The 26,860-nt window shown below is 42.4% G+C and overlaps 1 protein-coding gene across 3 annotated transcripts; it reads left to right on the forward strand.

Moving 5' to 3' along the window:
* Positions 1-263: 263 nt before the first annotated feature.
* On the forward strand, positions 264-26,345 carry TTC23L (tetratricopeptide repeat domain 23 like). 3 transcript variants are annotated; one of them, XM_050943820.1, is made up of 13 exons: positions 264-461; positions 2,327-2,445; positions 2,526-2,628; positions 3,078-3,267; positions 5,131-5,254; positions 9,852-10,011; positions 11,188-11,313; positions 11,558-11,735; positions 14,482-14,590; positions 16,963-17,090; positions 19,611-19,760; positions 20,932-21,014; positions 26,263-26,345. In XM_050943820.1, exons 3-13 carry the CDS (start codon positions 2,564-2,566, stop codon positions 26,300-26,302), a joined length of 1,353 nt encoding a protein of 450 aa, XP_050799777.1. In that variant the 5' UTR covers positions 264-461; positions 2,327-2,445; positions 2,526-2,563; the 3' UTR covers positions 26,303-26,345. The 3 variants fall into 3 exon arrangements, with proteins under 3 accessions (XP_050799777.1, XP_050799776.1, XP_050799778.1); XM_050943819.1 differs by lacking the exon at positions 2,327-2,445; XM_050943821.1 differs by lacking the exons at positions 2,327-2,445; positions 19,611-19,760; positions 20,932-21,014.
* Positions 26,346-26,860: the final 515 nt, after the last annotated feature.

Here is a 26,860-nt window from a genome sequence, read left to right on the forward strand (position 1 = left end):
CCAAAACAGGCCTCCTGATAATCTTTAATCAGGCAAACACACAACGGACAGACCGTCCATGACAATATGCGTGACCCACGCAGTGTGTTTTTGCACAGAGGGCTGGTGAGCCAGGAATGGCGCCGGGCCCTTGATTCTGGTAAAACTTGATCTGAGCTGGGAATGCAAATTGTCACCAAGGCTACAGCCTGGGGCCTGCATTCTGTCACCAAGGCGACCGCGTGGGGGTGGGGCCTGTCAGAAAAGCCTCAATTGTGGCCTCCCCAGGGTAGAGGAGTGGGAGGAAGGATCCTGCTAATTTACTTATTAGAAGTGTAACGAAAGGAACCTGCCTAGGACTGACTGAGCCTTTCATGAAGGAAGCAGCAGGCAAAATCGGCCTGTCAGCTGCGAGCGGCTCCCAGGCCCTGCTCCGTTGTGGGATAGCTCTTCTTGGCTGTCATCCCCAGTGCAGTGAGCAGGTACCGCCCTGGATTTCTACCTCCTGCTGCTGTGCCATGCTCCAGAGGCTGTCTCTGCTTACATCGTTAGAGCAGCGACTATTTATTAAACCCCTGGCTGGGGGACGGGAGCGGGGAGACAGAGCGGGAAGTCCCCCTTAGGCCCCCACTCTCTGGGCTGAGGTGACTGGCGTATCAGAATGTAAATTACAGGGGGGGGGGGGAATACACAGGGGGGTTGGGAAGTGATTGGACCCTGAGAACCAGGGAGCAGTGAGGGCCTGTAATTCAGTGCCGCGGCAGATATGTCAGTGCAAAATGGCTCAACTTAAGTCCCTGTGTGTTTGTTGAATTCCCTTGGCTGCTCCTTCAGTCCCCACAAATACATCACTGTGCTACACTGGCAGTTATTTCATTTTGGGGGGCCCATGACATACTCTGCATCACTGTGCTGGCTTGGCAACTCGCAAGCCACTATACTCTGAGGCTGGCATCCGCAGAGGACTAGGAGACTCGTGACTGGATCATAATTACCCTGTGACCAGGGGTCTAGGAAATGTGCTCCCAACCCTGACTTCCTCTTCTGGGATTGGAGGTGAAGCTGGCAACTAAAACACCAACTTTTCACTTATTCTTCCTCACCCCTATCTGTAGCATAGGCCTTTGTGGGCCCAAATGCACCCCAGGAAATTGTAAAGTGCTGCTCCAGGCAGCTCTTTACAAATGTTTTCAGGTCTAAGCTACCGCTCTAGACTTCAGGTCAGATACAATGCCCAGATGACAAAGATATAAAGAAATTCCGGTGTTCTGTATGACTGTTGAGGGTCACCTGTGTACTCAGCCCTGGATGGCTCAGAGTATCAACTCAGAAATGAGCTATTCAATTCAATTTTGGTTTAGTTAAATATCACTTCTAGATAGTGTGTGACATTTATCCGCTGGAAGTACATGTGATAGGGGAGTGTCGACTGCAAAATATGGAAAGACAAAGCTGTGTACACTTTGGAAGTTCTAGCGTTTGGGGTGGTTTTTCTTAATTTTACTTCCTGATGGATTCTCATTGTAATGCGTATAATCTCTCCCTTGAACTAAGATGATACAGTACTATTATTAAATAGACATAGCTCATCTTCTACTTAAATTGGAAGGTCTTTATGGCAGGGGGCTTGTCATCTTGTTCAGTTTGTCCAGAACCTAGCACAATGGGTGATGAGGTACTACTACAATACAAATAAAAATATTATTTACGCATTATTTGCATTGCAGTAGAACCAGGCACCATTGTGCTAAGCACTGTGCAAACATATAATGAAGAGATGAGAGAACAGATGGATATAACCACTAAAGGAAGTATGAGGTTCCAGTGAGACAGTTTTGATGAGTATCAGAGGGGTAGCTGTGTTAGTCTGGATCTGTAAAAGCAGCAAAGAGTCCTGTGGTACCTTATAGACTAACAGAAGTTTTGGAGCATGAGCTTTCGTGGGTGAATACCCACTTCGTCGGATGCATGTAGTGGAAATTTCCAGGGACAGATATATATATGCAAGCAAGAAGCATGCTGGAGATAACAAGGTTAGTTCAGTCAGGGAGGATGAAGCCCTCTTCTAGCAGTTGAGGTGTGAAAACCAAGGGAGGAGAAACTGGTTTTGTAGTTGGCAAGCCATTCCCAGTCTTTGTTTAATCCTGAGCTGATAGTGTCAGATTTGCAGATGAACTGCAGCTCAGCAGTTTCTCTTTGAAGTCTGGTCCTGAAGTTTTTTTTGCTGCAGGATGGTCACCTTAAGATCTGCTACTGTGTGGCCAGGGAGCTTGAAGTGTTCTCCTACAGGTTTTTATATATTGTCATTCCTAATATCTGATTTGTGTCCATTTCTCCTTTTCCGCAGAGACTGTCCAGTTTGGCCTATGTACAAAAAAAGCTCATGCTCCAAAACTTTTGTTAGTCTATAAGGTGCCACAGGACTTTTTGCTAGCTTTGATGAGCACATTGATAACTCTGAGAGAGGTAGGTTAACTGGTCATTGACTATTCTGTTCCAGTTTATTTGTGAAAAAAATGTTTATCATTCATGTCACTTCTGAACAGTTTCCGTTCGGACCTCCATAGTATTTCTTGATAAGAAGATGATGCAAGATAGCCCGATATATATCCCTACAGATTCAAGCCATGGTGCTGTGGACTCTCACTTGTAAGTTATGAAACTTTTCTTTTTAAAGGGTGATCTTAATTTTTACTGTCTGCCCCTTTATCTATAACTCTTCACCTTTTCCTCCTTCCCCACTGTAGTAAACATTCTTTGTTTTATTGGGTTATAAGTTAAGATGGACCCTTTAATCACAATGATCATTCTATAATGGTTTTTCCTGTAAATTTATTATATAGCACTCTTCCAAGAGGGCAAAGAAGGGCTTTGTAAATAAAAATAATCTCCCATCAGACAAAAAAGTCTGTTTTAAAAAAAAAAAATCTTATAACCAGGTTATAGGCTGTAGCCTAATTGTTAAAGGTAACACTGCTGCTTTGGTTATATTTTTAAGTATTATTCCCAGTTTTGTGTTTAAATGCAGTGTAGCAGCTAACAGATGACTCTGAAATAAACATCATCAGTAATACAACCTTATAATATATTATGATCAGGTCCCAGGAAATCAGCACCACTGCCTCTGAACATCTGGGTGTGTCAAACAGTGGGAGCACAGCAAGATATAGTGAAGGAGAAGAAAAGAAAATGAGGAAAAAGGCGCTGCCTATGGACTGTGCGCCAGCACCAAATGAGAAATTAGAACAAGCACAGAAGATGGCAGAAAAGTTCATTAAAGAAAAAGAGGTAACAGAAATTCATGTGGTTAATGCACAGGACTGGGACTCAGGAGATCTGGGATCAATTCCAAGCTCTGCCACAAACTCTTTGTGGCCTTGGGAAAGTCACTTAATCTCAGTTCCCGTCAGTGAAGTGAGAATAAGAAGACTGCCTTTGCCCGTCTTGTCTATTTGGATTGTAAACTCTTTGGATAGCAATTATCTCGTGTTTGTTTAGTATGTAGCACAATGCAGCCTTGGCATCAGTTGCAGTCTCTAAGTCTAGATCCTCAAAGGTACTGTACTTAGGGCTGAGTCAGCATTAGGTGCCTAGGTGCTACTGTAGGACTAATAATAAATATTGTAACAGGTGATTGGAAGCAGTAGTTCCAGCTTCCTTGTGTGTTACAGCCCTGACTAGGAGGGAGGGATAAGGTAGTTAAGGTTAGTCTTTGGCTTTTGGTCAAGACTGCACAAACTAGTAGCACTAGTGGCAAACTGTGACCATGCTTCCGCAATAGGCACTCTGTCTGGTAGGAAGTGGATTGAATGACTCATTGGTTTCACATAGGCAAACTGTAAGTCATGGAATGGTAATGACTCTGGGTGACTGCCAGTTAAGCTGACTCAAGCCAATAACCATGAGGTCAGAGGTTCTCTCCCTATTACAAATACTGTGTCATCCAGCCCCCCAGTGAAGTTATTTCTTCTGTAGGAAGTGAAGTATCTCAAGGCCATGTTTAACAGATCACAAGGTCCCACCGCATAATTTGTAAATGACCCATACAAAGGGGTAGCAGGTTTGCTGTTCAGCTGTTGCATTACTTTATTTTAATTGTAGTAAAGCTGATGTTTGAATCATCTTTTTCCCAAGTAGGGGCTTTCTGTTGTAGGCAGCAACCAAGTCATTCAGTTCCTACCAGGAAAGATTCAAAAAATTAGCAAGCATTTTTGGGAACCCAAATATAGGTGTTGAGCCTAATAATAGCAGCGGTGGGATGTTAGTCATCATCATGATGTTTCTGATAACTCTCAACAATCCTGAGATATTAATAGTCACATTGTATTTGCAATCTTGAAAAATCTTTTTAGCCTGCTGCTAAGGCTCCTTCTCACCATGCCTGCCTGTGAAAAGATCTCCTCATCGGCTCCCTCTCATTGCAGTTCCTCCACATGCTCATTTCTTATGCCGAGACCACCACAAAAAACCCTGTTGTTTCCCATAAAAGGAATTCCTCTACTTGCTCCCTATCACTGTGATCCTTTCCCAGGGAGTCTCCCATCTGCTTCCTCCTGCACCTCGAGTCCCTGTGCAGATAGACAACAGCAAAGCTTCGGTGGCTACAAATATTCATAATTGTCCTTTGAGGAGTCTCAGAAACAGCCCTGTTAAAGGTTCCAAGCTAGGGTCCATGCTGCATCTCCTGACAGAAGCTGTGCGGCCAAGGTGGAGGAAGCAGACATAGGTGGCTTGATGCCATCTTTGCACTGCCCAGATTCTGGGCTTCTGCAGGGGCTGAAATGGCTCTTGTGTAAAGTACTACAGCCCTTGGGGACACCAGAGTGGCCAGGCCTAGAATCCCAGTGGCTCTGAGTGTTACAATCACTCTCCCTCCTGTCTTCCTTTCCTCCTAATATGGGCAACAAGGACTACTTATGTCAATCCTATGCTAGGGAAACTCTCCCTCACCTGTTACTGCTCTGGGGGAAAATCTGACCCTACAATCATAAAACAGACTGACTCAGAGCTGTGGTAGTTTAGTAACAAATTCACAGAGAACAAATGGTTTTATTCTAACCAATACGTAGACACTTCCCCACCTCGCTTGGAGAAAACTCGAGAGGCAGGATGCTTACACAAAAATAATTTCTACCCTGTTTTGTTCTTCAGGTGTATAAAGCCAACAGGGAACTTATTCGATGTGTGGCTCTTACTAGAATTATCTATGGAGATGGTCACTGGCAACTGGCACAAGCATTCGCCAACCTGGCTCACAGCTATTTAATACTTCAAGGTAAAAATCTAATTTCAATCGTCCCCCATCAAAAACTTGGAAGATAGTGAAATTTGCTTCACTACTTTGATCCTGCAAATATTTATGAATGTCCCATAATGGGACTACTGGATGAGTAAAGTTACTTACATGCATATGTTTGTGCGGGACTGCTCCATTAATAATGAAAGCACATGGTATGGTAGGAGTCACCTGATGGTGGCATTACACAAAATCTTACAAGTTATTTTTACCGTGCAAGCAAGTTTTTACTTTATGAAGAAATGTTGTGATGGTGTTAGTTTTGTTATGAAGTTGGCCTTGGAGAGAATCTCTGGCAGATAAGAGTTTCCACTCTGCCTTATTTTCTATATTTGGAAAAAATTCTGGAGACAAAGTAACTTCCTGGGAATGCCTGTCTGAGTCTTCTGAAAGAAGAGATTGCCGGGGTGCTGTTTGTAGCTTTCTCTTTTCCAGGACTGGTGTATATGTGTAATAAAGCAAGTTACATCTAGGAGATACCTAGAATCTGCATCATTGATTTCTTCTTCACTGCAAAGCTGACTGCAAGGCTCCCAACATCTGCTACTACTAGACAGAGTGGCAATGCTGGTCTCAGAAGCGGAACTCTAGTATCACTAGAAGGGTCAATGCGCATTTTCACCTCAGAGTGCATAATAGTTCATTTTTTCCCCAACACTAGAGATCAATGAGCTAAATTCATCCCTGGTGTAAGTTTATTGGAGCCAAAACTGAGTAAGTGGTTTCACAAGTGTACATGTGAGAGCAGAATTTGGCTGAGGACTGATGGTTAGTAAGAGAGCTGTCCATTCATATCTATGTCTTATAGTTGGATATAGCATACTCATCACACAAATCAGGACTTCCTTATGGATGTGGCGCTTGCCAAGCCAATTTGCAGCAGCTTCATCAGCGAAGTGCAGAGCCCTCAGTCCACCATCAAATCTGGTCAGACGGCAGTTATCAGTGATGTGTGACATTGGCTGTCTTTGACCACAGCCTCCTGTGGTATCCTCTCATTGGCCCAAGGAGTGAAGGCTGCCTGCATATGGACCCTGGCCCATTCAAAATCGGTTCAGAAGGACCCCTGAGCCGTTTGGCAAATCAAAGCCAGGTACACACGTGGTTGGGTCAATTATAAGAGACTGGTTTCTGGTGTCAGATGGAGACCATTCTTTACCTCACATCAGTGTCACAGAGAAATGGGTGGCTCAACAACATGCGCACTCGTGGGTAGTCAAAGAGTTCTCTTATAGTGGCAGGTTCAGGCTTGCCCGGATCTTCTCAGTCATTCTGGCTGTAGCATCCTCATGATGATATGTGGAGGAGTGATGCTGCTTAACATAGGGAGCCACGGTACTGGTGTGGGTCAAATTGTCCCAGATTCGACGTGAGATGAATGGAGCCACACCGGAGCACAGTATTCTGCTGCAGAGTAACAGAGGGCTAAACCGGATGATTGGAGAGTTTGAGCATTTGCTCCCCAGGAAGTGCTGGTCAATTTGTTTAGAATTCTTCATCTTGGCTACAGTTTTCCTCAGGTGGTTAACATATATGCGAGATCTATCTAGGGTTACTCCAAGATAGACAGGGTGAGAATCTGTGTTTCAAGCAATGTCCATTGAGAGAGATATTCAGTTCTTGGTCTGTTCTGGTTTTGTGAAGATGGAACACACTGGAAAGTGTCTTGGTCATACTTGTTGTAAATGCCACCGACTACAGTATTTGGCCATCTTAATCAAGTCAGCATGTTGGTTGTCTTCAAGTTCTTGTTATGACCTTGCTTGGACACCTAAGCAAATGTCATCTGTGTATATGAAATTGCAGGACTGGGTGTATGTAAGGTCATTTATGTAAAGATTGAAAAGCATTGGTACCAGCACAGAGCATTGGGGGTAGACCATTGGTTTGCCTTTCCATGCAATAACTTTGACTCCTATGTGCACTCAGAAACATCTGTTGCAGAGGACAAGGTCAATGACTTTAACTACTCATGCTGAGAGTGCTTGTGATAATTTGACTAAGAGTCCCATGTGCCAGACTGTGTGATATGCTGCTGTCAGGTTCAGCAATATGGCTCCCGTCTTCAGGTTTTTCTGAAAACTGTTTTCAGTTAAAGTTTTCAAAGTTGGCACTGGATCGCAGGTGCTCTGACCTCTCCGATAGCCTGCTTGCTTAACGCTGATTTTTGACTCCACTTCTGGGAAGATGCGCTGAAGAATAAGGCTCTCCAGGACCTTAAATGGCGCAGACAACAGAGATATTGGTCAATACATGTAGCTTGCAATGTTATGAGGCTCTTTCCCCAGTTTCAGGAGAGCAATGACTTCTGACATTCGCCATGTCTTCAGAAGCTGTTCTTCGCTGACCTCTCACGTGAAGAACTGCACCAGCCACTGGAGAGTCTGAGTCCCAAGATGCTTTAAGAACTCTGGCTATATGTTATAGTCAGCAGCAGGGCTGCTCCTAATATCACTCAGAATATTGTCAAACTCAGTGGCTGTGAGCAACTCTGTGTTGCCAAATGGTGTTTCTCTGATGGAAATGATGCCATTTGTCATGGACTTGTTGTCTTTCATGTGTCTAATTTGGGGCCTTTGACACAGTCAGCAGATGGCTAGCAGCTTGATTTGGAGTGACTGGTCGGTGACTTTGGGCTGGTGGTTGCTGAGCTCCACCGAGACAACAAATCAAATTCCAGCACTTCTGACTTGAGTGGGGCATCTAGATTCCAAGGTGTCCCTTACCATTGTGTCCCTCCAGCAGCATCCATTAATTCAGTGAGGTGATCAGCAATATGTGGATCACCAGAGGATTCACACTGACTGAGTAGTTTAGCACATTCGGCATCAAAGCACACGTATAGACTGGATGGTGGCCGCTGAGTAGGGATGTGCAAGTGGCTTTGAAGATGGCTCCTCAGAATCAACTGGAAGCTTCGCTATTAGTAGAATTGAAACCTACTGTATTAGTAGGACAGAGACTGAGTTTCAAAGCAAGGTTTAAGAGTTAGCTTCAGCTCTGTGGTAGGAAATATCGTAATGATGGGATCCTTCACCTTTCAGAAGAAGAACTGAAATCATGTGGTATCTGTATGTTGTGTCATCTTGTCTACTCCATGAGCTGGCCTTGAGCACAATAGCAATGAGTACAAATAAAGGGGAATAGAAAAGCAGGGACACAAAATCATTTTAAAAATGGAAGTGGAGTTACATTCCTCATTTCATAATTTCGCCTTCCAAAGTTAACAAGTGTTCTATATTCCATAATGCTCATTGAGTTGCAAACCTAAAACACAGTTCCTAATAGGAATTATATGGATTAAGTGATTATGTATCTCAATTTATTTTTCTACTAACTCTGTTACTCACAAAAAAAGTTTGATTTATAAAACAAGTTTTCAACCTTTGTTTTTAATGCTTATCAGATTAAAAATCCAGCTTCTGGAAGACCTCAGCAAATTTCAGCCACTGTTTTCTGGGTTTTGTATGCATTCCTGGATTGCATAAAGATATTTCCGCCTGGGGAATGGAACTACGCTAACATGTAGGTTAAGAGTGATCAGAATAATTGCAGTAACCTATAAAAATTTGCAAACTGGAGAAATGCTGCCATCTAACTTTAGTTTGAATTAAAAAATGAACCAATGTATTCCCTGGGCACAGACCTTTAAAGGACACTCAGCATTAATATGCTCTGAGTGCTATTGCTGTTTAGAAATACAAGAAATATTGCTTGAATCAAAAGTGAGTACATTCCTTGAGTTTCATAATCACAGATTCCTAAATGTCCCGGGACAATTTCAGAGAATTAGATCTCCTTGCTCTCAGACAGATCTCCTTATGTATGTGCTTACATCCTCTTTATCAATGTCTAAAGCATGGGTTCTCAGGACATATTATTTAGTGGCCTTAGAATGCGGCCGTTCTCACAATTTTTCCTATAATACATAATAAACTTTAGGAAAAACAAACAAATATTCACATCCAAATCACTGTAATTTATTTATTGCTAGCTACTAAGTCTGCTATGAAAAGTGATATTAACAAACATACAAGTATCACTGTTCACAGCAGACTTACTCAGCCCCACAAGTGTGGGGACAAATTAAGTCCTGGATGGGGAATCGGGGGAGGCAACAGGAGCTGAGGCAATGAAGGGAAAGATTGTCTGGAAAGAGGGATGCATTAGGACTAATGATAAAACAGATGATTACTCTCCTAAAAGGTGTTTCATCTTGGGAATGTTGTACAATCTGTGACTCTGCTGAGTCCCTTCATCTGCCTATTTTCCCTACATGTAACATCTTTATCTGCATAATTGTTCTGAAGGCTATTTATTATATCTGTGTTAAATAGCTTTAAGAGATTATTTCCCCCCTGAAATTCTCCTAAGTGTTTTCTTATACATCTGGTATGAAATCCTGGCCTCCATAAAGTCAATGGCACAGCTTCCTTTTGGCTTTAGTAGAGCTAGAATTTCATCCTTAGTGTCTCAACTGAATCTCTTCAGAGAATCGCATAGTTCAGGTCTTATTTTCAGTTTGAAGTTGCTGTTGCTGTTTTTGTTACTAAGCTCATTCATCGTCTTCTTCTAGGTCTTCCTGCACAGGCCATAGAGCATGCGGAATCAGCCAAACATACCATGCTGACAGGGATTCATACATCTCCAGCAACTCCAGAGGACAAAAGAGAAATATTAGGAACTCTTGTGACTATCTACTTTACCTTGGGCATAGCACATCTGGCACAGAACAAATATCCTTGCATTTGACAATACTATTTTATTATTAAAATGCCTAATACAGAATGTTTGTTAAATATGTAATAATCATTAGTACTTATTATATAGTGTTTTTTTCCTCTTCCAGGTGCTCCGTACAATAACTAATTAATTAATCAAGTGGCAGAACATATCTGTGAGATAGGTGGGCAAGTGTTCTTATTCCAGATGGGAAAATCAAGGCCAAAGAAGTTAAATGACTTTCCCAAGACCTCAGAGGGGGTCTTGTCAGAGCCAAGCTCGAAACTAGAAATAAGGCACATTTTTAACAGTCAGGGTGATTAACCATTGGAACAAACTACAACAAGAGGTGGTGGATTTTCTATCACTTGAAGTCTTCAAATTGAGAGTGGATGTCTGTCTGAAAGATAGGTTTTAGTCAAACACAAGTTATTGGACTTAATATAGGAGTAACTGAATTAAATTCTGTGTCCTGTGCTATACAGGAGATCATACTAGATTGTTTAATGGTCCCTTTTGGCCTTAAAAAATCTATGAAATCTGGCTCTTAGTTTTCTGAACATCCACTACGCACTTTTACCCATCAATCTTATTTTGTTGTTACATGTTAGGGCTGTGCACAGACCTTGATACTTTTATTTCTCTTTGGAGCTTTGTTCCAGAAAGTGATATAAATTAGGATTTCTAACGTGGTGAAATTTCACTGGAAGGCTCCACCAAGCCAAAAATCCTGCATGAAGTCCAGATGAAAAGTCCAAGGTAAAGAATTTTATACCATTTCCCACTTCCCCACCTTCCCATATTCAAGCTCTCTTTAAACCCTGTCGTCTTGTTCATTCTCTCTTTAATTGTAAATGCTTCAGAATGGAATATGACTAACCCCTATGTTTTGAAGAATGCCATGTACATTTGCAGATCTTTGTAAGTGAAGACAGCAATGGATTTTTATGAATAATGTAATTTACTACATCCTGTAACTGAGAGTTCCCATCCGTACCTCAAAGGTATCTCCTGTAAGTGAGAGGCTAGAAACCCAAAACCATATGCTTCAAAACTGTATTGATTGTATTGCAAAGACAGTTCTGGAAGCTAACACCTGCACAACTTGTTCTTTTCTGGTTAATTTCTGCCTACATGGTTTTCTTTATTTACTGGCATGTATTTTTGGTGGTTTTCCTTGACTGTTCCACTGGCAAAGAATCCTACCTCAGTCTGCAGAAGGCAGAGAGACTCATGGGAGAACTTCAAGAACTGGATGGGAGAGTGATCATGGGATTAAAAATATCTGAGAAAGATTTAGTCATTGCATTGGGCAGGTAAACACAAAAAAAGCAAAATGAATGCCATGTGTGTGAGCAGGTGCTTGGGCTTTTATGTAAATGGTATCTTACTATTTCTTTTGTAACAGAAAATGTATTAGTACAAGGGTAAAAGACTTAACTGGGAGCTTTGTGTGTGCAAGGAAAACAGGATGAGGGCCTCTGAGCCTGTCTCATATGTCCACTGATATGGACAATAATCTTTTTACTTGAGAACCTAACTTTCTCCACTTTCTTTCAGGACATGTTTGCAGCAAAACAAGTTGGACTTTGCTGTAAGTTATTTTGAAAAAGCTGTTGATGCAGTAATTTCAACGGAAGGCGATACGGCTCCAGAACTGATAAATCTTTATCAGAAAATTGCCCGAAGTGAGCAACTGAAGAAAAACCATGAAAGAGCCATAGCATATTTATTACAGGTAGGAAATCTCATAAATCTTTTTAGAGCAGCAGGACTAAGTAAAAATCACAGCTCTTAGTTGCTATGATTAAAGTTCACTAATTTGTTTGATATTAACTTTAGCAAGGATCTGCTGAAGAACCCTAACAGGAAACATAGCCAATGATGTGAACATGGTATAGGGAACCATAATAGTCACTTTTGCCCTAACAATTGGCAACTAGGAAAAGAGCTTTACTAACATATATAGTTAGTGATATTCAAATGTGTTACAGAAACTGTTCTTGGAATTTCTTTAGAGAGTTCTACTCTAAAAATTGACTCTAAAAATCCCATACATGAGTCCTGTTTGTGTCTCAATTATTTCCTTATCAAACTGTGCTCAGCTTATAATTAAAAATAGATTTTCCCCTAACTGCCATCTCTGTGGACCCAGCCTGGGATCTCCTGGGGCAGCACCTGTAATAAAGATTCTGCATGCCAAATCATGTCCACAGAGACACTTGTTCAACCATAGAGCAGTCAGTGGTTTGTACAGATGTCACTGATTTGCCCTGTAATTGCTGCTTTGTAAACAATTCTGGGGATGATGCACCATGACTAGAACCCAGCTTGGTTTCCCACTGTTGTGCAGGCTCTGCAAGGCTGACAGGAATATTTTGTCATTAAAGTCAGCAGCTGTGACTCTGAATAATCACAGACATCTGGTCTGAATAAGAAGGAGGCAATTTTTGCCCAGTCACTTTCTGAGCAGAATTGTATTTTAAATTATCTTCAGCATAAGAGACATTGCTCGTTAATCATATGGCTAAGCATTGTTAGCAGGGTTTGAGCACTCAGACATCACAGTGATTGGAGCAGCATAAGAATCTGAACAGAACAGAAGATAACATGGTTCCTCTGAGAAATCCTCATAGTACAGTTTAAAAATTGCATCCAGAGTCGAATTAGAGCTAAAATGAGCCCCCATCCACCAAAGACCTTTTCCACCTGGCAGACCCTTGTTCTCAGCCACTCTAGATAGATTCAACTTTTTCCCACTACTCTTTTTCCCAAGTGAGATAGCTCAGCTAGTCTAAGGTTACCCAGGCTGCCAGCAGCAATCAGCTGTGTTGCACTGCCATCTGCTGCTCTGCCTCAGTACCTGTGAGAAGGGGTATATAAAATATGTACCAGGGAGTCATGAGGAAAGGCCCAAGCTTCAGTTCCACAGTGAGGCTGAGTCTTCCCTGCAGAGTTAACCTAAATTATCTACATTCAAATTAACTCCTCTTGAGTTAGCCTTGCTCAAGTGAGAATGGCCACACTGAGGAAAACAGTAAACAAACACTGGACTTGCACAGAGTGATTGTGTTAGCTGCTGACAAGTTGTGCTAATATGAGATGTAGCCTCTGTTCCCTGATGGGCCAGCCAATTTGAGTTAAAAGCACTACTACACTGGTGTTAAGGGTTTTTCATGTGTGGACAGTACCCAAGTTACAGGCAACACTCAAATTAAGGGCACGACTTCGCCGGCAATGTTAAAGGGCTGCCACAGCCGCACTTTAATGTGGCCTATGTAGTTGCAGCAGAGCCGTGGGAGAGAGCTCTCCCAGTGCTCTTAAAAAAAAAAAAACAAAAAAAAAACACCTCCAGGAGGAGCGTAGCTCCCAGCGCTGGTGCACTGTCTACACTGGCACGTTACAGCGCTGAAACTTGCAGTGCGCAGGGGGGTATTTTTTGCCACCCCAAGCATGGCAGGGAGCCTTTGGCGGCATTTCTGCGGGAGGTCCACCGGTCACATGGATTTGGTGGCATTTCTGCGGGTGATCTGCCAGTCCCGCGCCTTCGGTGTACCTGCCGCTGAATTATTGCCGAGCCTTGGGACCAGTGGACCTCCCACAGAAACACAGCCAAAGGCTCCCTGACTGCCGCCCTCACAATGACCCACACCCCTCCCCCTGGCTTGCTGCACCAGGCACGCGCTTGCTGCACTGGTGCCTAGAGCTGCCCCTGTTTTTCACACACTGTAAAGTGCCAATGAAGACGAGCCCTAAGAAAGAGAGTAATTAGAGATAATACAGTTTCTCCTATTCTAATAAAGCTCCTTCTATGATGTTGGAAGAAAGTGACTCTTTTTGTGATTCTGTACCACTGTCACATGGCAACTTCCTGCAGAATTTTGATCCCCGCTTTCTGTGGGGTTTGAAGATTGAAGAACTTGACTTAAGCTGCCTGCCGCATCAGGCAAAGGCAAAACAGTGGCTTCTTGCTTTGAAACCATGCTTAACTACTTAACACTGTTTAAATAAATGACCCCCACCTTTACAGAGCCAAAGGATAAAAATTAGAAACAGGTCTAAACCAGACATCCAGCTCCAAACACAATCAACTTGTGTATGTTTAAAATCTAAATCTGGACCTGAATCAGAATTTTAATGTAGGTGCAAAGCAAAACCCAGGGTACAAATACCTCTAACTTCGGTGGATTGGAAGCTTCCACCTCTCTCTAAAAATAATAAAGATTTATTTACTTAAATTTTACTCCTTGTGGGAGAGGCACAATCTGAGGAGAAGAGATACTGAGTGCTGGTTCAAATATCGGGAGTTAAAACTGCCTTGTTTGGTGGAATTTTCCTGTTCCAGAGGGTTGCCTTGTTTCTGCACCTGTGGCTAACTCAACAAAGGTGGTGTTGTCTATGAAAATACCCGCCTTTGTAGACAGTCTATTTACTGTACTTGCATGCAGTGTTTATTTAGCATAAATAATCTCCATCTTTGTTAGGCCCATTCCATTTGCATGGCTCTGCACAAGAAACTGAGTGTTGAAGCTGCTCAGACAGGCTTGTTGCTGGGCAAAGCTTATGCTGCAACTGGAGACCAGCAGCATATTGGTAAGTAAGGAAGAGGTTTACTGTACCAGAATTATGATTCTTCTAGTGCCTAATGTAATGCTATAACTTGAAGGTGAGCCAGGAGATTCTAAAAATGTACGCAGCCTATTTAGGAATATACACGCTAGTAAAAATGAGCTGACTTATGGAATATTCAACACCTGAAGTTTGTGGGATCATTGCCTGGAATTTGCACTTCACTCCACCTGCAGTGTGACAAGTTCTGCCTGCAGTTTACCAATGTAAGCCCCACTGAAGCCAGTGGAGGTTGCATAGGTGTCTCAAAGCAGAATCTGGACAGATTCTGTAACAGAAGATGAAGTGTTATTTTCTAGCAATAGCACCTGGAAGTTCAGGTGTTCAATATTTCCTGGATTGGTGGATTTTTTTCAGTGTGAATGCCCCTTTCTGCTGTCTACTGATTATAATTCATTTCTATTGACTTCAGAGGAAATTTTGAATGTAAGGAGTGCAGTACTGGACACTTGCTGTGCATCTGTAGAGCTTTATTAAATCATAGAAGATCAGGGTTGGAAGGGACCTCAGGAGGTCATCTAGTCCAACCCCCTGCTCAAACCAGGACCAATCCCCAGACAGATTTTTGCCCCAGGTGTTCCACCTCAAGGATTAAACTCACAGTCCTGGGTTTAGCAGGCCAGTGCTCAAACCACTGAGCTATCCCTCCCCCACAACTTTATTGATGCAGAATTTAGGTAGCCAGGTGCCCTTCCAGAATGTCAAGTTTAGCAAAATTCAAACCAGGAAATACCAAGCTAAGGTTGCATTGGCATTTACTTTAACTGTGTAGGTTTTGCTTTGCACCTGCATTCAAATTCTGATTCAGGTCCAGATTTTACTTTAACTGTGCTGGCAATAGCCACTGGGAATTATCTGCATGCAATCCAGCTGCATTCCCTTTGTGCTAAATGTAGTTGTATTTGAATGGTGGAGGCATACGTTGGAGCAGCTTCAGAGAGCTGTGATTGTGATGTGATATGAGATCTGCGTCTGAATCCCTGCCTATTTTCTCACCTAGATTTGCAGTTATTTAATTATTACCTAGCCACAGTAGTATAAGACCTTGCTTTTATATAGTGCTTTTCACCAGTAGAGCTCTAAGGAAAGAGGTACACGTGTACCTTGAAGTTCCAGTCTGCATCATTTCAATACAGAATTGTGTAGTTTGTGTCAGTAGCAGGGCACCAGGATCATCTTGTCATGGGTATTGTTAGTAGTGAGATGGGATATGACAGCAATCTGTGGATTTAATAATAGGTTGGTATCCTGTGTGCAAGTGTGAAGGGGTTGTAGAGGGCTATGAAGCAGCTGTTAAATTTCACAGGTGTGGTATTCTGTCAGGGGAGCAGGCTCAGTGTTTGAGTGTAGGGCAATGGCAAGTAGTGCCTGTCCATTACAATGAAGAGGCAGAGTGGAAGTCTATGTTTATATAGGTGTAGTGAGACATCACTCAGGGGCAGAGTTAAGGTAACATTAGTGTCTACCTTAAATGTATTTCCTGGTTTTCAGAAGTTTGAGTTTTGCTGAATTCAACATTCTGGGAGGGCATGAGCTATCACCGCGCAACCTTAACTCTGCATTAACCAACTTTTTTTTGCCATTTTTTCCTAGTTTAAAAAAACAACAACAACCAGAAATGTTTGTTATAGGAGATAGTGGTCGTTTAGACAGTTGTAGTTCTCATCTAGGTTTGCAGTTGATACGCTACTGTAGCTGGGTAATAATCAAAAGACTTAGCTTTTATATAGTACTTTTCATCAGTAGAGCTCAAAGACCTTTACATCATTAAACCCATCCTAGAGGTGGGAAACTCATGGGTCTTTAGACTACGTAAAGTGAGTTTACTGGTCTGAGTCCCAACCCCAGTGAAGTGGTGTCCCCAGCACAAGCATTATCACTCCACTCAACACCTACGAGAGCAGTATCAGCAGAGAGGCCCAGGAGCAAATGGCCGTGGAAACTGAGTTACCCTTACAGGCAGTCTCTCCAGGGAAAGGTTAAGGCCTGTTGGCAGGGCAGTGTAGTGAAGCTCATACACACACTGCTGTGCTTTGCTTGTTCTGTAGATAAATTAGACTTCAGTCTAGCAGGTTTTCATGTGCCCTAAAACTATTTTGTTTAACCTTTTCTTATTAAAATAACTTCAGACTTCAATGAGGTTGCTTGGGATGTAAGTAGGGTCAAAATTTAGCCCTCTGCATTTAGGGAAGTTAGAAGCAGCTTTTTATACCCACATAGTTAAATTACTAATAAAATCCACTATTTGTATGGGATTGTTACCTGGGCTGGAGCTGAGATGTTCTGTTCTAAAAGGGTTCCAGTCTGTCAGTAATAATTACTGTGCTTATTTCTAGGGGCGGCTGAAATGTATTTTACAGAGAGTCTGATTGCATATCAGGCAGCATTGGGTGCGAAGGATTCCCTGACACTTACTGCCGTTGAGGAATTCAGTAAATGGCTTGTATATGTAGGGAAAAAACAGGTAACACCAAATACTAGCTTACAAGCTTAGTGTTTGTAACCATATAGAATGTGCATGTGCAGGTGTGTGTCAGAAACAACACACCTCCTTTGATTGCTCTCTGGTGCCATCAGCTCCAAGGAGAGGTTAGGGCAGTCGGGGATGAGCACTTTGCAGGAGTAGGCTGGCTGCCCCTTCTACACCTGCTACAGGAAGAAAGGGTAGCATAGGAGCCACTTCACCAGCACTGTGCCACTGGAGGATCCCCCTACACTGGATCCTTCATGGACTGTAGGGCAACTTTGCACTGGCAGTAGAGCCCAGAATCCATGGGTCTCTGTCACACTGTCAGTGTGGGTGAGGGAGAAGTAAAAAGCAAACAGATAGCAGCACTGCCTGACATGGAATCTCCATGCCGCTTGGCATAGCCATGTATCACCTCACTTGCTTGGCAATGTAAAAGTCCTCAGGAGATACAATCCTGCTCCCATTCAACTCAGTGAGAAAACTCCTATTAAATGCAAGAGGAGAAAGTACAGACCTCCTACAGTCTAGGTCATCTTTTTAATAACACACCAAACAGTGCATGTTAAGAGTTGCCCAAGCACTTAGTCAATGTTTGGGGCCTTGCCAGGCTGTTACCATTAGGAGGAGAAATTGATTATAAGAGTCAGGTATTTCTTTGTAAATAAACAGGATTGCACGAAAGTCTTATTTCCCTGAACACAGTAGGAGAAAACAGCAGCTTCCTCATTCACAATTTCCATGCCTGCCTTTTCAGCCAGTTTTGTGCCCCAAGAAAGTCTGTCTCCAATCTCTCTCAGGGCCATGCTCATACCTGCTTCCCTTGCTGTGTGCTGGCTTTCTCTTGCTTTCACACAGACACACCAGCTGCAATCAGTCAATGCCCCCAATGCGTACATTTGTAAGCCTCCAGGAAAACCCCTCTGCCCACATGGCTTAGGGCTTGGCTACGTTTGTGAGTTAGAGAGCGCATTAAAGCATCCCCTGGCACCCTAACTCCTGAAGTGTCCATGTAGAGCATCTGGACTCTGCAGCTGGAGCGCTCCTGGTAATCCACCTCCACGAGAAGCATAAAGCTTGCTGCACCCTGGCTAAAACGCCCGGGCATCAGTGTGGACAAGGTGTCGCATTACTGCACTGTGATTGGCCTCCAGAAACATCCCATAATCCCCTTCTCATTGTTTTGAAATCGGCTGCAGGCATGTGGATATCCCCTTTCAAAGCTCCATTTCTGACATCCGGCATGCTTATGTGCTCCGGGACAAAGCAAACCATTAGTGTGGAATGCTGCTGTCCTGTGTGCGTGTGTGGGGGGGAGGGTCTGCTGCTTTCTGAACTTACAAGACAGCATGCTGGCACGCTCTCAGCCCCCCAGAACACACTGTCTCTCTCCTCACATTCACACTCCACTCCTCCCCCCCTCCATTTGAAAAGCACATTGCAGCCACTTGCACACTGGGATAGCTACCACGATGCACTGCTCTTTGTGGCATTGCAAGAGCTGCTAATGTGGCCACACCAGTGCGCTTGCAGCTGACAGCGTAAACATACTGCAGCGTTTTCCCTGCTGCCATCTCCGAGGGCTGGTTTAACTCCCAGCACTCTACATCTGCAAGTGTAGCCAGGCCCTTAGTTTCAGCTTCACCTTGTATGCAGCCTGGTGCCCTGGGTGGTGGCTTCCACTCCCTCCAGCTATCATATTCCATGAAGGAGCCATCAGCTTTAAGAAGATCTGTGATTACTTATAGCTCAGAGACATGCTTGTTGGCAGCCATTAACACTTTCCAGTATAACATTAGGTATACAAAGGGTGAAATCCTGGCCTCACTGAAATCAATGTGCTGGCTGTACAGCCCAGAATCCATACTATTGACTTCAGTGGGGCGAGATTTCTCCCTTTTTTTATGAAGATCCTGTTTCTATGTGTTCTGATTCCTCCATAAGCAATATTTGATGGACAGAGGAGTTTTTTATGTAACATTACTCTCTCTATATTCTTGAAAAGTAAGCTGTCACCCTAAAGGACAGCTCAGTAAAAGTAGGAGACTAAAGATAGTATTTTCCAAAGTGCCTAGGCACTTCGGAAAATTTTGCCCTAAGATTATTTTTAAGGAACAGCATCCTCCAATGTTCTTTTGTGGTACAGAATTATACATAATGCAAAATAGTACACATTTACATACATTATAGTGTATGACCCTTCACATGCTTATTGTTACAATACTGGACATGGGACACAGGACATTAGGTGTCAAATAACAGATGTGTCATAGAGTCAGGTGGTCACTCTACCACACTTCCTGAGTTTCCATTTTGTAGAAGTGAAACTATCAGCCTTAAAGATCAGAATTATACTCCATAAGGGTTCCATATCATTGGAGAATGGCTGTAGATCCCAAGAAGCATTGGTGTTAAACTCCAAATGAGTTAAACATGCAGCAGTCAGTCATTCAAAGATGCTGATTCAAAAATGAATATATTTTTATGTGCTAAGCTATGTTGCCTTTTTCTCTGTAGCAGGCCTACAGGCTGCTGAAAGATTCCCTGAAGTCCATAATAGACACCTATGGTGATTTTAGTGAGAAGGCAGCTGAAACTTACCATATCATGGGCAGTATCTGCCTGGCAGAGGGAGAGATGAGAGAGGCTTACCAGCTGTTCAATAAGGTAATTACAATTACATTGCTAGTGATTTTCTTGGATTTACTGCCTCACAGCGTTTGAAAATGTAAATGCACACTAATTTTCCAAACTATAAATCCTGCTAGAGATATCAGGCTTTATTTCTCTATAGATTGTCAAGGAGTCTGATGTGCAGATCGTATTCATGTTAGTAATGAGATTTGCCCACCTAAACCTGCCATCTGTGCCAAGTCCGCACAGGGATTTGGGCTCAGCAGGCAACTGAAGATACAGCTGGCCAGCAACTATGTACCATACTTACTCCCCTGCAGAACCCCTGGATACTGGATTGGCTATCAGTTGGGATTTAATAGTGCTGATGAACCACCATGACAACTGCTACCACACAGCTGGGGAGGGGAAGCAGGCTACAAAACCTATGCTGTTGTGGGGAGGAGGGGGAACAGCCTCTCAGCAGTGACAACCCATAGCTATCTCCTGTCTTAAAAGTCCTCCTCCCACCCCCAGTGGAATGAATAGAAAGAAGCTCCATGAATTAAAATGTACCTTAAAAAAAGAACAGGAGTATTTGTGGCACCTTAGAGACTAACAAATTTATTTGAGCATAAGCTTTCGTGGGCTACAGCCCACTGCATAGAATGGAACATATAGAGAGGAGATATATATACATAAAGAGAACATGAAAAGGTGGGAGTTGCCGTACCCCATTCTAAGAGGCTAATTAATTAAGATGAGCTATTATCAGCAGGACAAAAAAAAAAACAAAAACAAACCTTTTGTAGTGATAGTCAACATACAGTGATGTCCCTCCCCTCTCAACCATGGCGAATCTAGACCCTAGCTAGCCACTCTGCCTCAGTTTCCCCATCTGTAAAACTCTGGTTAATACCTCTATCACAATGGTGTCATGAAGATTAATTAGTTAAGCAGAGTGCTTTGATGGAAAGTGTCATGTCATGCTGATATTATTTTTATTATATCTGTATATTTAATTCTACAAGACCCAGCCATTTATGCTTCTTAGATTCTAATTCCAATTTTTAAAAATACTCCTCTGACATCACTGAAGGCAGAACCACTGGAGTTCCTTTGCTAATATGTAGATAACTAGGCATAATCACTACTTATGCAACTTGATTGATTTTGAAGTTAGGTTATACAACGTATCACTTCTCGTTCATTTTATGCTAAACAGTGTTTGCAGATTCAAATAGCTGTTTATGGGCCTCGCAACAGGAAACTGAAAGAGACGCAAGAGCTCCTGACCGCATTGGAGAGGTGATCTCATCAGCATTGTTATTTAAATGTAATATTGCATATTGTCAAGATGCTGTCCCTGCCTCAGGGCATGTAGCAGCTTGCTAGTAACAAATGTCTATATACAGTACTGAGTCTTGTTTAATATAATGAACAAAATTAGGCAAAATAGCCCCCCCACCATAAATGAGATCAGCCTGCAAGCACGTCCTGCCCGCGGTTGCCAATGGATTCTACAGTAGTCCAGCTACCCTAGAACATTCAGTGCTCCCTCTCCTACACACTGTATGTTATAGGGCGACTCATGTTGACACCTCACCGCTTCTGTGCTGTGGGAATTTCACCCGCGTTCCTATAGAGTCACTGTACATGGCCACAGCAGCATAGAAGGTTTGGAGTGGATGCCAGAATCAGCACCTGGATATCATGAATTCATAGATTCTAGGACTGGAAGGGACCTCGAGAATTCATTGAGTCCAGTCCCCTGCCCTCATGGCAGGTCCAAATACTGTCTAGACCATCCCGGATAGACATTTATCTAACATACTCTTAAATATCTCCAGAGATGGAGATTCCACAACCTCCCTAGGCAATCTATTCCAGTGTTTAACTACCCTGACAGGAACTTTTTCCTAATGTCCAACCTAAGCCTCCCTTGCTGCAGTTTAAGCCCATTGCTTCTTGTTCTGTCCTTAGAGGCTAAGGTGAACAAGTTTTCTCCCTCCTCCTTATGACAGCCTTTTAGATACCTGAAAACTGCTATCATGTCCCCTCTCAGTCTTCTCTTTTCCAAACTAAACAAACCCAATTCTTTCAGCCTTTCTTCATAGGTCATGTTCTCAAGACCTTTAATGATTCTTGTTGCTCTTCTCTGGACCCTTTCCAATTTCTCCACATCTTTCTTGAAATGCGGTGCCCAGGACTGGACATAATGCTCCAGTTGAGACCTAACCAGCATAGAGTAGAGCGGAAGAATGACTTCTTGTGTCTTGCTCACAACACACCTCTTAATGCATCCCAGAATCATGTTTGCTTTTTTTGCACTGTTGACTCATATTTAGCTTGTGGTCTACTATAACCCCTAGCTCCCTTTCTGCCGTACTCCTTCCTAGACAGTCTTTTCCCATTCTGTATGTGTGAAACTGATTGTTCCTTCCTAAGTAGAGCACTTTGCCTTTGTCTTTGTTAAACTTCATCCTGTTTACCTCAGACCAATTTCTCCAGATCATATTGAATTATGACCCTATCCTCCAAAGCAGTTGCAATCCCTCCCAGTTTGGTATCATCTGCAAACTTAATAAGCGTACTTTCTATGCCAATATTTAAGTTGTTGATGAAGATATTGAACAGAGCCAGTCCCAAAACAGATCCCTGCGGAACCCCACTTGTTATACCTTTCCAGCAGAATTGGGAACCGTTAATAACTACTCCGAGTATGGTTATCCAGCCAGTTATGCACTCACCTTATAGTAGCCCTATCTAAGTTGTATTTGCCTAGTTTATTGATAAGAATATCATGCGAGACCATATCAAATGCCTTACTAAAGTCTAGGTATACCACATCCACCGCTTCTCCTTTATCCACAAGACTCATTATCCTATCAAGGAAAGCTATCAGATTTGTTTGACATGATTTATTCTTTACAAATCCATGCTGGCTATGCCCTATCACCTTACCACCTTCCAAGTGTTTGCAGATGATTTCCTTAATTATTTGCTCCATTATCTTCCGTGGCACAGAAGTTAAACTAACTGGTCTGTGGTTTCCTCAGTTGTTTTTATTTCCCTTTTTATAGATGGGCACTATATTTGCCCTTTTCCAGTCTTCTGGAATCTCTCCCATCTCCCATGATTTTCCAAGGATAATAGCTAGAGGCTCAGATACCTCCTCTATTAGCTCCTTGAGTATTCTAGGAGGCATTTCATCAGGCCCTGGTGATTTGCAGGCATCTAACTTTTCTAAATGATTTTTAACTTGTTCTTTTTTTTATTTTATCTTCTAAAACTACCCCCTTCCCATTAGCATTCGCTATGTTAGGCATTCCTTCAGACTTCTCGGTGAAGACCGAAACAAAGAAGTCATTAAGCATCTCTGCCATTTCCAAGTTTCCTGTTACTGTTTCTCCCTCCTCACTGAGCAGTGGGCCTACCCTGTCCTTGGTCTTCCTCTTGCTTCTAATGTATTGATAAAAAGACTTCTTGTTTCCCTTTATTCCTATAGCTAGTTTGAGCTCATTTTGTGCCTTTGCCATTCTAATCTTGCTCCTGCATTCCTGTGTTGTTTGCCTATATTCATCCTTTGTAATCTGTCCTAGTTTCCATTTTGTATATGACTCATTTTTATTTTTTAGATCATGCAAGATATCACGGTTAAGCCAAGGTGGTCTTTTGCCACATTTTCTATCTTTCCTACCCAGCGGAATAGTTTGCTTTTGGGCCCTTAATAGGGTTCCTTTGAAAAACTGCCAACTCTCCTCAGTTGTTTTTCCCCTCAGTTTTGATTCCCATGGACCTTACTATCAGCTCTCTGAGCTTACCAAAATCCACCTTCCTGAAATCCATTGTCTCTATTTTGCTGTCATCCCTTCTATCCTTCCTTAGATTTGTGAACTCTATGATTTCGTGATCACTTTCACCCAAGCTGCCTTCTACTTTCAAATTCTCAACAAGTTCCTCCCTAGTTGTTAAAATCAAGTCTAGAACAGCTTCCCCTCAGTAGCTTTTTCAACCTTCTGAAATGAAAAGTTGTCTGCAGTGCAGTCCAAGAACTTACTGGATGGTCTGTACCCCGCTGTGTTATTTTGCATACATATATGTGGATAGTAGAAGTCTCCCATCACCACCAAATCTTGGGCTTTGGATGATTTTGTTAGTTGTTTGAAAAATGCCTCATTCACCTCTTCCACCTGGTTTAGGTGGCCTGTAGTAGGATCACATCACCCTTGTTTTTTACCCCCTTTTAGCCTAACCCAGAGACTCTCAACACTTTCGTCTCCTATGTCCATCTCCACCTCAGTCCAAGTATGTACATTTTTTATAAGACAACACCTCTTCCCTTTTTCACAGTCTATCCTTCCTGAGCAAGCTGTACCCATCCACAGCAACATTCCAATCGTGTATTATCCCACCAAGTTTCAGTGATGCCAGCAATGTCAGTTGTATTTATTTATTAGCACTTCCAGTTCTTCCTGCTTATTATCCATTTGTATGCTTCTTGCATTTGTATATAGGCATCTAAGATACTGATTTGATCTTGCCTCCCAGTTTTGCCCTGACCCTCCTTTCTCTCTGCCATTATGGCCCATGGTCCCCCCTATTTCCGATCTATCTCCCAGGTCTCCATGTGGACCATGTTCCCCAGTTACCGGTGGGCTTTGGTCACCTGTCCCAGGTCTCCATGTTCCCCACTTACCTGTGGTCTTTGCTCAAATCCAGTGCAATTAACAATGGCACATGGAGTCTTTTGCCATTTAATTACTGGTTCTAATACAAATCAGGTTAGCAGTGCCTGAAAGTTGTTACTGTCTGATATTTGCTTAGCCAAAACAGGTTTCTAAAATTTCATTGGTCATTTATTTTTATTGAATTCTATGCTAATTCTCTATAAAATCCCCATCCTGATTGACTGCTGCTGCTGCTCCTTTAGAAACTAATCCAAGGATTAGGGATTAGGTCTGCAACTGTGAAAATGAAGCTTTAAACTGTAGCAGTTTCAGTTAGAATTATGATGTTCTGTATTAGCATTTTTTGCCTCATTCATTTATTTAACCCCTGCACTGTAAAACGTACTTGCTAAACCTTGTGCTGCAAGAATTACTTGTGTAAAGTACTTTACAAGACATAGTTTAGACAGGTCCCTGCCACAAATAGTTTACAATTTAAACTAGTTGGATACACTTTAAACAATGACCTGCAAGAGTGGGAGTAGATAACATTGTAGAGGATCAACAAGAAGGAGGTGGGAAAAAGTAGTTCTTAAGGAGAGATCTAAACAGAGCTAGAGTGTGCTTAGCACACAGGAAACAGAAGCGTAGGCAGTGTGTGACACAAGGCACAAAGTCATGAGTGGAAGGGACCAAATAGCCATTAAGAAGAGAGTAATGAGCAGGCAGATAGTCTAGCAGGAAAACAATAAACTGAAGGCTATGTGGTATTAACGATTTGTTGGCCCTTGGCCAAATGGTTAACCAGTATTCAATAGCCCAGAAATTGATGAGATGCGTCATATCTCTTTCATGCAATCCTGTTTATTTGCAAAGGATGTACACAAAGTCCTGTTTCTCTGAACACCATAGAAATAAACACCAGCAGTTTCCCTGTTCAGAAATCCAAATGTGCCTTCTCAACCACCATTTTGTCTAGTTCCCTCCTGGCTTCCTCTCAGGACCAACCTCACACTGCTTCTCTCACAGCCTCCTGGCTTTCTCTTCCTGACAAACACAATGCTCCACCAATCAATGTCTCAGCCCCTGCATTTTCAGTCAGTCTCCGGGAAACCCCTTTTATTCTCCCTGAGTTAATTTTTGCTCAGACCTCCCTTGTCTTGGATGGTGGTGTCTATTGTTTTAGTGGTCTTTCTCCATAAAAGCGGTTAATTGCTTCTTCCATTTAGCCTAAATAAAAGGAGGCTGGCATGCCCATCAGCTCTGAGGTCTGTAACTGTCTACAGATCAAAAGCTCACTTGATGGCAGCCATTAACCATGCCAGCATAATATTATTATCAGCCAAGTGCCAACAGTGCACTTATCCCTCTGAGGCACAGGAGATAATACAGCTCACCCCCAGAAGTTACATCCTAAACAGCACGTGAGACAGACTGTAAATGAGAGAGTTAGAGCAATTCCCTGTCACCTTTGGAAAACCTGACAGAAACATTGATTTTCTCAGTTTCTCCAGTACTTTACATGGCACCAAAATGTTGTGGTTATCTTGTCAAATGATCATCATGTCTTTCTGAATCAGAGAGTGAATCTCTAAAGGCAGGTGAATCTCTAAAGGCAAGATCATAGAATGATTGGGTACAATTTGGATAAGGCATTTAGTCACTACTGTGTTGGGGTGATACAAGAATCTACACAAATGGATAAGCATACAATTTGTATAACTAACCTGGGCAGTTAAGTGTCTCATTTTATAACAAGGCAGGTCTGAAGACATTCTCCTGTTTGTCCAGTAAGTAGAATTTTCAGGGATATGTAGTCTACAAATAAAGGAATAGGAAAATGCCAAGAAAAATAAAATGAACTAAATGTGCTTCCTCTACCTTAGGTCTCCAGCTGTTCATGAAGGGAACAGACTTGTGAAGTAGAAAAGACAGATGGTGCTAAATCACACTCTTGGCAAAAATCTTGGATCCTTAGCAATTGTGACAGCACATGAAACCAGAAACTAAGTTGGAGGATTAATTGGAGAACTCAGGTACATTGTACTTGTTATAATCAACTCAACAGAAAGTTCTGTAAATGTTTACGTTAGTTTAGGAAAAAGCATCAACCTTCCGGGTACACTTCCCCCTCCTATTCTCCTTTCATTTTATTTCTATATTTTTAAGGTCTGGGTCTAATGGTAACATATCAGATGTTTTACTGTGTATTAAAAAAATGGGCATAAGTTACAAAAGTCTTGCATGAATGACTCACTTTGGAAAAGATCTTTGGATCTCTAGCTGCAACTCTGATCTTCCTATTTTGATATAAAAGCAGCAAAGAATCCTGTGGCACCTTATAGACTAACAGACATTTAGGAGCATGAGCTTTCATGGGTGAATACCCACTTCGTCAGATGCATCCGACAGGATTCTTTGCTGCTTTTACAGATCCAGACTAACACAGATACCCCTCTGATACTATTTTGATGTGAAATCAAG

The sequence above is a fragment of the Gopherus flavomarginatus genome, chromosome 3 (assembly GCF_025201925.1).
Source record: "Gopherus flavomarginatus isolate rGopFla2 chromosome 3, rGopFla2.mat.asm, whole genome shotgun sequence".
NCBI classification, from domain to species: Eukaryota; Metazoa; Chordata; order Testudines; family Testudinidae; genus Gopherus; species Gopherus flavomarginatus.

What these genes read in the sequence shown, in the direction of transcription:
- TTC23L (XM_050943820.1), top strand. Translation starts at nt 2,564, where the DNA reads ATGATGCAAGATAGCCCGATATATATCCCTACAGATTCAAGCCATGGT. An exon ending in GCACATCTGGCACAGAACAA is followed by an intron (nt 10,012 to 11,187) that starts ATATCCTTGCAT and finishes TGACTGTTCCAC; the next exon opens with TGGCAAAGAATCCTACCTCA. An exon ending in CTCCTGACCGCATTGGAGAG is followed by an intron (nt 21,015 to 26,262) that starts GTGATCTCATCA and finishes CCTCTACCTTAG; the next exon opens with GTCTCCAGCTGTTCATGAAG.